Source organism: Zosterops lateralis (assembly GCF_965231275.1).
Source record: "Zosterops lateralis genome assembly, chromosome: 20".
In the NCBI taxonomy this organism is placed as follows: Eukaryota; Metazoa; Chordata; class Aves; order Passeriformes; family Zosteropidae; genus Zosterops; species Zosterops lateralis.
This window is the reverse complement of record NC_139780.1, coordinates 5460464-5474051: the sequence shown is the minus strand read 5'-3', so window position 1 is coordinate 5474051 and position 13588 is coordinate 5460464. Positions and strand designations below refer to the sequence as shown.

The 13588-nt window shown below is 49.9% G+C and overlaps 2 protein-coding genes across 2 annotated transcripts; one reads left to right on the top strand and one right to left on the bottom strand.

Moving 5' to 3' along the window:
• Positions 1-2698: 2698 nt before the first annotated feature.
• On the bottom strand, positions 2699-7308 carry PTGES2 (prostaglandin E synthase 2; the record flags this gene model as incomplete). Its single annotated transcript, XM_083875588.1, has 7 exons — positions 2699-3459; positions 3825-3942; positions 4255-4455; positions 5028-5180; positions 5791-5846; positions 5958-6152; positions 7093-7308. The coding sequence occupies 7 exons, from the start codon at positions 7306-7308 to the stop codon at positions 3331-3333; spliced, it is 1068 nt and encodes a 355-aa protein (XP_083731714.1). The 3' UTR covers positions 2699-3330.
• Positions 7309-8929: 1621 nt separating this feature from the next.
• On the top strand, positions 8930-13576 carry BBLN (bublin coiled coil protein). The gene is made up of 2 exons (XM_083876007.1): positions 8930-9063; positions 12058-13576. The coding sequence occupies exons 1-2, from the start codon at positions 8976-8978 to the stop codon at positions 12249-12251; spliced, it is 282 nt and encodes a 93-aa protein (XP_083732133.1). The 5' UTR covers positions 8930-8975; the 3' UTR covers positions 12252-13576.
• The last annotated feature ends 12 nt before the right edge of the window (positions 13577-13588 follow it).

Here is a 13588-nt window from a genome sequence, read left to right as displayed (position 1 = left end):
CAGCTTCCAGCCATGAACAATTCCAAACATTTTCTGGGTGTTTTCATCACCTTTTTTTTTTCCAAGGGCGGTCTGAAGTCTTCCCGGGCCCAGCGCTGACAGAGCTTTGGAATCACCACGAGTGACAAATCAAACGTTGCCACCGCGCCTCCCTTAGCAACGAGGCTTAGGCGAGGAGGTTTTCCATGGAATCCGCGGGCAGCCCGGGCTGGCAGAGGAGGCGGCCCGGGGCCCGAGCGCCGCTCGCCGCTCTGAGGGCAGGGCAGGCCCGGCAGGGCCGGCAGCTCCCAACGCCCGCCCGCCCCGCGCCGTTATGCCCAGCCCGCTGTCTCCCGCTGCCTCCCAGCAGGAAAGAGCCCCAAACCCACGGAGGAAGGAATAATTCCCCGGGAATCCGACACCCACACGGCGAGGAACCACACAAATGGCGAGGACACTCCCTACAGGGCGAGGAGACGCCCACACGGTGAGGGGAGCCAGTCCCCGGCCCCGGCCCCGGCCCGTCCTGCCCGCCGCTCTCACCAATTGGCGCCTCGCGGGGTGCGGAGCCACTTCAGCTCTCCATCGGCGCGGCGGGAGTTGGAGGGGCGGCCGTGGGTCGAACTCGGGGGGGGATGCCCGCAGCAGACACAGGAAAGACGGCCACAAGGCCCCGGCCGCCGCCGCCGCCGCGTCGCCCGCGGTTCCACCATTGGGCGATTCGAACGGCCCTGAGCGAGCGGCGGTTACCGCCCCCGGTAACCAACGGCCCCGGCGCCGGGCGGGCCCCGCGAGCGGCACAACGGCCGCCCCGAGCCCCGCCGCCCCCGGGCCAGGGGCTGCTCGTCCTGGCGTCTGAATGGAGGACGAAATGACTGGGTTGTTAAGTCAGTTTTCTTGGCGTTGCCTTTGAGATGGGTTTTACCTGTCTAAAAGGTGACACCAGGATTGTGTATGCAGCCGGTTTTACTGTAAATTGTTAACCGTGTGGTCCTTTTTCTGACCATCCCCAGCAAAACGACGTGGAGATGGTGGAGGAGACCACGAAGTTGATAAAGGGCTGGAGCCTTTTCCCTATGAAGGACAGGCTGAGGGCTGGGGATGTTCTGAGCCTGGAAAAGAAAAAGGTCGTGTGGAAACCTCAGAGCGCCTGAAGGGGGCTACAGGAAAGCCAGAGAATGACTCTTCATCAGGAACTGTAGTGATACAATGAGGTGAAAATTGAAAGAGGGATAATTTAGGTTAGATATTAGGGAGAAATCTTTCCCTCTGAGGGTGGTGAGACACTGGCACAAGTTGCCCGGGGAGGTTGTGGATGCCCAGCCCTGGCAGTGCTCAAAGCCAGGTTGGATAAGGCCTTGAGCACTTGGCCTGGGGGAGGTGGCCCTGCCCATGGCAGGGAAGGTTAGGAGTAGATGATCTTTAAGGTCCATTCCAATCCCTTAACATTCCTGGACTCTGTAAAAGGTGATACAAAGTCCTGAAACAGTCTTTATTTAATGTAATATTACCGGCATGTTAGTGTTAGGGATATTCATCTGGAGAGGACTGATTCATGTAGCACGGCACAGCAAGGAGAAGTGGAGTCACTGAACCTTTGGTGCTTCAGATCCTCATTTAACATGAAAATATCTTCCTCTCTCTCAGGTTGAGGTGGATGCTGAAATTATCATCAAGCATTTCTTCAACCTCCTGTTTATGCATGCTCAATATAATTCTTTAAAAGAACATTGCCTGTTGATACTGTGGAACATAAGTTTCAGTACAGAACAGTTCAAAGAAATAAAAGTCAGAGCAGCCACACAGCCATTTGTACTGTAAAGTTTTTTTCTTCTTTCAGTGTCAGATCGTAACTGAATTTGGAACTAGTCCTCCATTCAGAAAAAAACCCCAAACCTCTATCACCACCATTGTTATAACCAATAAAGGTACTCCCCATGAACATACAGTGGGCAAGCAGTTGTATTACAGAGCAACTTCAGCTGCACCTGAAATACCACAAATCAGATTCCCTGAAACCTGCCTGTTCTTCCAGGGAAACAGAACTTGATCAAAGTGGTAATTAAAGACACTAAAGCCTTCAGCTGTGCAGAGGATCACTCACATTTGAACCTGCACTGTCTCTTGATATGGCAAATATTGTTTCTGCAGCTAGAGAAGGACTTTGACAGAGGCAGTGGCTCCCACTGAGAGAGAACAGGGTTACATGGGATGTTACAAAAAAATTCTTCCCTGTGAGGATGGGGAGGTGCTGACACAGGTTGCCCAGGGAAGCTGTGGCTGCCCCATACCTAGAAGTGTTCAAGGTCAGGTTGGATGGGGCTTGGAGCAACCTGGTCTAATGGAGGGTGTCCCTGCCCATGGCAGGGGTTGGAACAAGATGTTTTTTTAAGGTCCCTTCCAACCCAAACCATTCTATGATTCTACTCAGCACAGCTCAAGCAGACTTAGCTGCAGGTACAGCTCCTAATCTGACTGCCACATCAGCAAATCCTTTGTTACTCTTTCATGACAGAAACATTTAGAGATCCCCTGGCCATGCAGATGGCTCTTAATCCTCCTTGTCCTAAAACAAGAACAAACTGATCTTCAGGATATTCCACAGACATCTCATGCAAGACAAACCTTTCCAATAACCACTCTGCATTTGTGATTTCAGTGTAGGCCGCATTCTTTGGGTGTAAAGGGTAAGGTAAGGACTCAGATCTCACAAAGGGGACAGAATAAAGCCAGCCTTTATCCGTGCACACCATACAGAATCAAGTCCTGAGAGAACCGTTTACATGGAAGAGAGAAAGCAGAGCCCCTGCCGAGCAGCCTCGCTGCCTCACTGTAGTGCCTTCTCCAGCACTGCAGATTCCTCAGCTTTCTTAGCTCTAGGTTTACAAGATTGTATTGCAGGAAATATTGTCACTTAAAAACCAGTCTCCAGCACCTCAGTCAGGAAAACACTTCAGGTGACATGGATGAGTAGAAGACAGCCTGAGGCAAAAGCTGGTCAGGCCAACCACATCTGACACAGCCGTAACACCAGCCAAGATCATCTTGCTTTTACAGTAACCTGCTTTGAGGATGTCACTTGTCTGAAAGACAAGTGCTTTTTGCTGCATTCTTCAGTTCAGAGCATCTCCTTTCCAGCAGCATCCAGGATCATTTTCTTTTACCTGTCCCCATCCTTCTACAAACACCCAGCTGGACCCTTCTCTCACAGTAACTCGATGTTCTGAACAGGGTGGTCTCTGTGCTCACATGTCAATCCATTAGGTATGACCAGTCAACTCTAAAAATAAAAGCCATTTCTTCTGAAGTTTTCACCATGCAAGTACTTCAGGGAGGCAGCTGCAGCTGGGATCAGATTGCAACTCCAGTTTTTTGAATGACTTCTTCCATGCGCTGGTACCAAGGTTGGATATTGGTGTGAACCATCATGTCATCAAAGGCTTCCAGCCCCTCCATGACCCGGAGCACCCCGTACACTGCCTGTGCAGAGCAGAGAGATCAGAACAACACTGAAAAAGCAGTGGAGAATAGTTTAGGGTACAACAAGTGTCTCACTCAACAAGTGTCAGCCAAGCCAGTACAGCTCTTCCCCTGCCCTGCTATCTGATCCATTCTTCTGATTAGCAAGAAGAGTGAATGGCAGAAAGGTAATTAAGAATATGCATGGTTTTCCATGAGGAAACAGTAAAGAAGGATCAGGATCTGTGTGCAGTTATGGGGAAGTCCTCACTGTGTGGGAACTGTATTACTGCACAAAGGACAATTGTATTAACCATTTCACAGAGATGAGCAGCAGGATAATTTGTGACAATGAATGATAATAACCATAGGGATGAAGCCCTTACCAGGTCAGCAAGGTTTGGCTGGTTCCCGCCCATGAACAGTCGATTTTTGCCAACAGCTTTTACCCACTCGTTAACTGCTTCATACAAATCTTCTCGGACATCATCTCGAAGCTGGTGTCTGGATCAAGAGAAGAATCAGTTTGAAGACACAAGTTTGTCTCTTTCTTTAACCTTCTATCACCTTTCAGCTTTATGGGCTGGTCTTGGTTTGCAAGTAAGGGCAGTATTTCAGAGTGAAGGGGCAATCAGTAATTAAACAGTGGATGAGTAGAGGGGTTCAGTGCCTCCAGTTAAAGAAGTACAGTTGTTACTCCTACAGAATTAGAGGGTTCAGTTTAAAATTCTGAGGTTCTGCCCTTTGACATCTGGGGTTCACAGCTAAGGAGGAGCTATTTCTTCTCTTGTGTACTTGGTGCTTAGTGATACCAACCTTTTCTTCAGCCTCTTGCTAACGAAGAACATGGCAACAGCCCCCACGTATTTGGCAAAGAGACCTTCCAAGGTGCCAAACTTCCCCTCACGGACAATGTAATCAAAAGATGCCAAGGCTTCCTTGGGGGTGCGGTAAACATTGGGGGAGATGAGGTGGACAAGCCAATCATCTGCCCATTTTCTCCACTTCATTTCTTCCCTGTGAGCAGTCAAAAGAAAGTTTTCAGTGAATGAGGTACAGATAGAAGGGCTACAGGAGACAGGATCACAGCTGCCTTAGCCAGAGATCCTTCCAAGGTCCAACACTCCTACCCACTGGACAAACCTACCCACTCCTACCCAGTGGTCAAACACTCCAGTGACCCCTCTAAAATGCACTCAGCATCATTATCTTTGGCAAGCCTCCTCCAATCTCAAACTGAATTTAAGACTAAGATACAGCATTAGGTTTTCTGCCCAATACGAGAAATAAAGCAGCAAGGGAAACTCTCCCTCAATAGCATTCCTCTGTGACACAGAGGAAACGCCAAGAAGGAAAGTGGAGGCAGCTGAAGGCCTGTGCGACCATGGTGGTGGTAGCTATGCTGTGTAACAGCTTTGTTTTGAATTATCTAACAAACACAGCAAACCCGCTAATGAGGCTTGAAACACTAACAGGGGTGTGACAAGACTTGTCAGCCCTAGTGGGATTTCACATCTACATCAACCCTGAGGGTATATGGAGGGGGCAGTGACCCTACTTGGAGAGCTCAGAAACTGAAGAGCACTTACACTCTCACTTCTTTGACAGGATAGACTCTCTTTGTCTCCTTCTCATCCAGCATGAGCCAGTATTTATTCTCATACTCAACCACCTCCTTGCCTTTCTCAGTCACTGTTTTAACAGGTGGATAAAAGGACACAATTTCTTCTAAGCTATTCCTCCTGTGAAAAGAAACACAGTTAGCACTGATCTGGCTGCTACAAAAAAGAAGCAAGAGCAAAGGACAGATTGAAAGATACACACTATAAAATGTATTATTCTAAAAGTAAGTGCACAATGTTCCAGATTCTATTTGGAAAAAAAAAAAAAAAAAGCGCAACTGGAACAGCTACTTGCAAATAACTAATAATAGTGCACATACTTTTGTCTGTGACAGAACAGAAATTTCTGCAGGCATAAAACTTCCTACCATTCTCAAGCAGACCTAAAGGACAGGCCATAGGCACAACAATGTTATTTCACTCTAGATGTTATAACTGGCTAATTGTAAGCTCAGTTCCAGGACTAACACTAGTCCATGTTTAAGTAGGTTTTGTGCAAACAGAATCTCACAGATGAGAAAGTACTTCTGAAAGGGACAAGCTTTGCTTTACATCACACACATCACAACATATATAGGCATCACCCATATTATCACAGCCAGGCTCAGGTCACTCAGAGCTTCAGAGCCTGAGGTCAGCAAAGACTTATAGCACACTCAGAGTCTTCCAAATCTCTACTTAACCTGGGCCCTCCACATTCAACTCTTCTCTCATCACCCTGTTTTCTTACCTGGAAATAAGATAGGTCTTTATTGCACTGATTATCACTGAGGAGTCATTCAATTGCTGAAAAACAGGATTAAAACAACTTTTAAAAAAGAAGCTGGTTAAATTGAAAAGGAAATTCTTCAAAACCTTTTCCCCTACATGCTGAGGCTCCAAGTCAGAGAGACTTACCAGAGGGCTCCCAGCATTGGCCAGCAGGATGGGCACCTTTCTGTAGGAAGAGAATTTAATCTCTCTCCTCATGATCGGGTTCACTTCCACAATTTCATAGGGTAGTCCATGATAATCAAGAAAAGCTCTGACTTTGCTGCAGAAAGGACAGGTTTTATACTGGTAGAGAGTGAGCTGCAGGTTCCCTGCAGGCAGCTGGGGAAGAAAGAGAACAGAAGATTCCATTTTCTGCTAAAAACATAAACACTACCTTCCTTCTACCCTTATTTCTGTCATGAAGTCATAGTCACTGACATTCAGTGTCAACATCTGATGTGAGCATATCTTGGCTATCAGATGCCTTCTTTGGCATCAAATATTTAAATATTCACCATTCATTGGGATTGATAACCTGTTTATCTAAACAACTATTTAATGTGCTGGAAACTCCTATTTGCAGCCAGGAAAAAAAAATAAGTTAAATCCAGACAATTTACCCCTTTATAGGTTCTATTCTGTGAAACAGAAGTCTATAGAAAACTGCAACCATTTGCAGTAGGATTCAAATAAACACCCAAAAAAAAAAAAAAAAAAAAAAAAAAAAAAAAAAAAGCCTTTGCAAGCCAATCCCTCCCCCACAACAGCCTCTGTTGAGGCCACAAGGTAGGGAGAGCAGAGTTTGCATTTGTGTCTGCCCAAGTTCACACTCCTGGGCACAACCGGCACCAAGGCAGGGAGAGCCCAGGGCCGCCGGGACACCAGTTGCGGGATGTTTCGCAAAGCTGCCACACCTCGGCAGCCCGACAGGCCGTGCCGATCATTCCTCACACATTAAAGAACAAATGTAGTCACCTGGCTTTGTTTCTCATTTACAATTTACTGGGTTACACAACCCCGCGCGGGTGCTGCGAAAAAGCAACAACAGAAAAGGCTCCGCACCCGCAGGAAGCCCCTCACTGACAGCCTTTCCTCACAGCTCCTCAAGGAACGCTCTGCCAGGGGCCTCCCGGACCATTTCAAGCTCTTCCCTCGCTCAAACCGGGACAGGAGGAGCCGCTCGGCCCGCGGGCGAACCGCCGTCCCCAGGGGCTCGCAGGGTCCCCGCAGGCCCTGGGGAGAGCACGGCGGGATCGAGGGGAGCCGCCCCCGGCGTTACCTCAGCGGCCGAGTGCTCCCGCAGGCGCTGCCGCGCCGCCAGGCACAGCCCGGCGCCGCCGCCCAGCGCGAACGCAGCGCCCAGCAGCAGCCGGCCGCCACTGCCGCTGCCTCCCCGTCCCGCCGCGGCGCCGAAGGCTCGTCCCGGGGCCCGCAGCCGCCAGGCCGGCGGCAACAGCAGCGCTCCGACCCGCCACACTCGGCCGGCACCCGCCATCTTCGGCTGAGGGCGGGCGGAGAGCGGTCGCCCCGCCCCGGGCACGGCGGCACCGCCCCGGCTCGGCCCCGGCTCGGGGTTCGGGCAGGGCCCCGGCTCGGGGTTCGGGCTCGGGGTTCGGGCACGGCTCCGGCTCGGCCCCGGCTCGGGGTTCGGGCTCGGGGTTCGGGCTCGGCCCCGGCTCGGCCCCGCTCGGGGTTCGGGCTCGGCCGCGCCGCTCCCCGCTGAGGGCAGACTCCGCGCGGGACACCCAACGAGGGGCGGACTCGCTGGCCTGTGTTTATCAAATCTGAGAACATACCAGACTCTAAAGTGGGAATCAAATAGTCGTTTGAAAGGGTGAAGGAGCTGGGCCTGTTCGGCCGCGAGAGAAGGCAGCTGAGAGGGGACTTCATCGATGTCTGTCAGGGTCTGCAGAGAGGGGGCAGAGAGCAATAGAACAAGAGGATCGGGTAGGAACTGATCCCCAGAAAGCTCCACCTGAACATGAGGAGGAACTTTCCTGCGCAGTGACCGAGCCCTGAACAGGTTTCCCAGAGAAGACATGGAGTCTTCCTCTCTGGGGATATTCCAGAGGCGTCTGGACACAATCCTGTGCCGTGTGCGCTGGGATGACCCTGCCTGAGCAGGAGGGGGACACCAGATGGCCCCTGTCACCCCTCACAGCCCGGCCCCTTCTGGGATTCTCTGCCCAGGGGAGCTGTGGGTTCTGACCAGCACATACCCACAGTGCCAGTGCACATCTCCACGCTGAAATCCATCGTCTTTTTTATTAACATGTGGTTACATCTATTAATTACACTTATAGTGAATTTCCCTAATTGGGGTGCGACACGAGCCTGACTCTGCAGCACAACAGGGTTATGACCCACAGAAAGGAGGGGCGGCTGCAATGTTAAATGAGGACATGACCTTTTCTTTCGTCTTTGTCCCAAATACCCACTTAATAACGGAGTCCTTGATCTCAGGAGGACTGTTTGAATCAATGCTCTAATTGTGGGTTATTTTCATCCCAGTAACTTCCCTCCTGGGGATGAAAGCACCACACACCGGATCTCCTCGAGGTGACTGAGGTGTGGCTGACACCAGGCCAAAGACAGAGAAGGGCAAAGTGAATCCTGCTTGTTTGTTGCTTCAGAGAAGAGGAGTGTGAAGGTGACCCGAGGCTGGTTCAAGCCGCTTAGTGGACGAAGCAGAGCTGGTGACAGGGCTGTAGTTGGGAGTTCAGCAGCAAAGCCCTCGCTAGGACGGGATGGCCCGCACGGACAGGATGCAGATTTACCCATACGGAGCATCACTTGGGAAAAGAAAGGCTTTGTACTGTTGGGAAAGAAGGGCTTAGTGCTGATGGCGACCCCTAAGCGGGGGTCTGGGAGGACCTGAGGACACTTGGGGAGGGCACGGACACAGCCTAGCGCTGGCCACGCGTTTGGGGAAAAATCCCCGGAGGAACGTGGTACTGACCCCCGGGGCCGCCCCCTGCCCAGCGCCGCTCGCCGCGCCCGCCCGAGCGCCTGCGGCCCGCGCCCTCCGCGCTAACCACAGAGTTGACCGCAGCGCCGGCCTGCATGACGCGCAAGGCGCCCTGCCCTCCCATTGGCTGGAGGCCCCGCGCGTGCCCGGGCGCGCCGTACGGGCGGCGCCGAGGCGCGGGCGGGCGCGGCGGGATGTCGGGGCCCAACGGAGACCCGCACGTGGTGGGCGGCGGCGCCGGCGACGACGGAGACGATGGCGGGGACACCTTCGAGGAGGAAGGTGCGTGCGGGAGAGCGGGGCCGCGATCTCGGACGGGATCCCGTGGCGCGGGATGGCCTGGCCTGGTCCCCTGGGCTGCGGGGGGCGGAGTGCAGGTGTGTCCAGGTGTACTCAGGTGTGCCCAGGTGTGCCCAGATGTTCTGCCCGGAGCGGTGCTCGACGCCAGCGATGCACTCGCTGCATGGCAGTAGGACTGAGGGGCTGCAGGGTTTGATTCCCACCCAGCCATGGGGCATCGAGCTCCTTCCTACATGTTGCTCTGGGGGTGAATTTTTTCCTTGTGAAAAAACTATTTTGTGCCTTTGCTGGCGTACGGGGTGCGGGTGTCAGAAAAGAGGATGTTCAGGTTTCGAAACCACGGGGCAGATCACGTGAGTGCATCTGGGAGAAGTAGTCATGCATGGAAAAAGAGAATTTAATGCAGGTAGCTTGGGAAATTCCACTTCGGGGCATCTCTGCAGTGCCTGGGTATTAAGTTTCTGACACTGCCCTGTCCGGTTAGAACCAGCCAATGGAGAAAGTGAGAAGACAGCAGAACATTAATGTGTAGAGGTCACTCTTAAAACTGGAATTCTTTCAGAGTAAACACTATGTTACTCTTCTGTTGAAAATAGTAGAGTTGCATGCTGCTGTTTCCCAAAACATTCAGTTTCCAGATGTGACCTACACAGGAGATTTTAGGAGTTGTGTCTGGGTTCTGGTTGCAGTGACAGGACAATCATTTCTGCCCTGAAACACCCCAAGCACATTCACTGCTTTGCATGATCACAGTGATTTGCATTTCACATTTTTTGAAGAGCTTAGAGACACATTGGATATGATGGAGAAAGTCACTAAATTGGATCTACATCCTAACTAATTGGGTTGTTCAGCTTGTAATTAACTGGGCTTTGTGTGCAGTAGCTGGTCATAAAGGGTTGCAATTATGTCCTGGTCTAGTGGAGCTGAGGCTGTGGACCTCTCCATCTCAAGTAGGAAACCTGATTTTTGTCAACTATTCTTGTAAGAATGTAGAGGAGTTAATTGCAATTGACATACTCCTGCTCAGTGTTTCCAACAGGGACATGGTTTATATTTCCACAAAAATTCACCAAGCTTGCAATCAAATAAAAGTTTTTACAGCTTATTTTTAAATGGTTATTATTTTTTTTAATTTCCCAAAGCTGCACAAATTATATAACCTTCAAGTTTTAGGTACTGAGAAAATTAAGCTTCTGCTGTGATTAGAGACTTCTTGCCAAGTTGATGAATGTTCCTTGTCAGAAGTAGTTACCATGTCTGCTTGGGATCTGCTCACCATTTCACTGGAATATGGTGCATCACATTGAAGAGCTGTAACTCAAGTACCTTGAAAAATGCTGTTCATTTGAAAAATACTGATAGTGCCTCATTTTTGGAAAGCATGTGGTTGTGGGATTGACTTCTAAATGCAAGAACATCATCAGTGCTTTCCCTTGTAACGCCACCTCTGTGTATACCTGCAAGGCCAAACTTTTATTAATGAGCTCAAATCCAACTTTCACAATTCTCCAAAGAATTAAAGGCTGCAACACTCTGAATGGCTCCAAAGTGGTTATAAGAAAAGAAGGATGATTATTTTTCATAACGAAACTTCTTGGCTTATTAATAATGCAAATGACTTCAATGTTTAAATATTCACAGTTCTTTTAAAGCTGTGGGAAATAGCAGTGCCTGGACCTGGTGTGCTGGGGACACCCTGGCAAAGGGGCAGCTGAGAGGGGCAGAGCTGGTGTGGGGGATTTCAGGGCAGCCTGACCCTCCTCGGGTGCCCAGAGCACATCCTCATCCTCGCTCTTCTCTCCATGTCCTTCAGCTCAGCCCAGCATTCCAGGCACCGTGAGTATCACACTGGGCTGGCTCAGAGGAGCTGGGTGGAGAGGAGCCAGCCCCAGCCCCTGAAGTGTGGGCTTGTCCCACCCACACAGGCATCCTTCCCTGTCCTGCAGGGACAATCTCACAATCCTCAGCCCACAGGTCACAGCTCTACCTCTGCCTCCCTGCACTCCCCCAGCTTCAGAAAGGAACATGGGACTGTCTCCATCGGGGGTCCCCTGTAGCCCCCCAGGGGTCCTGAATAACCTCAGCAGTTTATCTTGTCTGTTTTTTTAGTTTGGGTTTTTGTTATTCTTCAGGATTGTATGAGTATTGCTTGGAGCAATCCAAAAGCAAGTGTTGCAGTAGCACAGCACTCTTCAGCTGAGTACCAGTGCTAACACACACCACTGTGAAATGCCATTGCACTGAGGCAAACTGCTGCACTTGAAACAATGCTGTGAATAAGAAACTGTACCTAGAGAACCAACTGCCAGGATCATCTGCAGTGAGTCTACGTTTAATCTGAAGTACCCAAAGCCTTAATAGAGCATGAAAATCCTGTGGGTGAACTCGGTGTCCAACACTTACCTTCCTGTGGAAATAATGGTGCCACTACCAGCACCTTGGGGCTCATCCCCTGCTCCTGCCACAGCCATGATGGCTGCACTGTTATGGCAGCCTGGCTCCAGCCAGGCTTGAGTGCAGCACATTCCAGCTTGAAAGCCTTATCCAGATAATTCACAGAAAATAAACACTGCAAGATGCTGACAAAATGCCTGTACTATCAGGAAAGATGATTCCAAAGGCAGCAAAAAAGGCTGACTTATCTTTGGGATTTATCTGGTACTGTGGCAGTCAGCACTCAGCCCATGACTGCCTGTTTGTGTGTGAGATCTCAGGCTGTCAGATGTGCCCACAATGGGTTTGGACTGCCCAGGTACCTTGCCTTAGATCTTGTTACCAGTGTTCCAGCTTCCCATTGGCCTAACTTGATCAGAGCACATGCAGGATTCAGTTGCATTTTATTTTACCCACCCAAGAGCAAGTAAGGCACAGCCAAAATGCTGTGGGCATGTTTTGCCAGAGCTCTCACTGCCTGCTCTGACTGCAGTGACAATGTACTTACATTGTTCAGTCTTTCATTTCCCTTGCTTTTAGAATATGCAGCAATAAACTCCATGCTGGACCAGATCAACTCCTGCTTGGATCACCTGGAGGAGAAGAATGATCACCTACATGTCTGCTTGAAGGAACTGCTGGAGTCCAACCGTCAGACCCGGCTGGAGTTCCAGCAGCAGAGCAAGCAGCTGAACACAGGAGCTGATGTGCAGGGATCCCAGCCTCCTGCCTAGAGTCTGACACAGACTCAGCTGGTGTTGCTTAGGGGACAGTTACTGGTCACCAATTTAATGTAAAACTTGAATAGCAGAGGTGCCTCGTGTCTGTTACTTATTCCTTTCTGTGTTTGTATCCTGCCATTCACCTCCTTGTTCTGTTTTCCTTTAGCTGTGAGACAGGTGCAGAAGCACAAGGGTGGGTATAGGAGAGCTGGTTCTTTCTGCTCCCCAACATGAGCCTGGCACTCACACTTGGTTAAAGCTGGCTGTAGGAAACCTGAGGCCATGCAAGTAGTTTGCAGGCAGGCCTTCCTCACAAAGTGGAAAGGGCCTCCTTCTCTGCTCTCTTTTCCTTAAATCCAAGCAAGGTGTATTATGGCTCTACCCCTTCCCTCAGTAAACACAGTTGGCAGGGGCTGTCCTGACTCCAGGCTTGTCCCTAAGTGTAACTGATGACAGCCCTGGAGAGGGAGGGCCTAAGCCAGCTGCTGCCTTGAAGCTACAGCTTCTCCCTTAGTCACATTAACTGTGATGTACAAAATATTGGCACATTGTTCCAGATCACTGGACACTTCCACTCCATTCCAAGCAAATAAGCTACCAGGGTGATGTTTCTGACTCTTGTAACTGGGAGCTGCTATTAAGGACCAAGATGTGGAGAGAGGAAGAGCAGCCTGGTTAGCCCCCACCACAGCAGCAGCAATAGAGAGCAGAGCCCTCCTTGTATATTCTGACAAGGCATGAGAGGTCTGGTCTGTACCTTGTGATCTTGTCATTATGTCCTAGAGCCAGCACTTTTGATGGAAGTCTTACTGTTCTGCTTATGTAGAGTTAAAGGAGTTTTTTTTGAAAGTTAAAGAGGTTATTTAAAAGAAATCTGTTTTATTAAAATCAGTTTGAAACAAAATTTGTTCCTGAGAGTCTCCACTATGAGAACAGATTGGATTAAGCCTTGTAGTATTAACAAAGGACCAAGGTGCATGTTCTTGCCTAGCTTAGGACTTGTCCAAGACTGCTTGTCCAACAGTGTGTGTCTTAGAAAGGAAAGTGTTCTGAGAAGCAGAATTCAGCAGAGTCTCCCAAGACATAATAAACATTTTCTCTGGAAAGGAAATGAGAGGAACTACAAAGAATTCTTAAGTCTGTATCCATCACTTCATAAAGTTTGTCCCCTATGGAAATCCCATTACCATCTTCTTTCAGGTTCAACAGTCCAAGCCTCAGTCTTGCAACACAACTGCTGTATCCCAACAGTACAAGTAATAAGCAACACTATCCTGTATTAGACACGCTAAAGCCAGGCTTATTTATTCTTAAAATAAAAACAGCAGTAAAGTTGAAGGTTTTGCTCT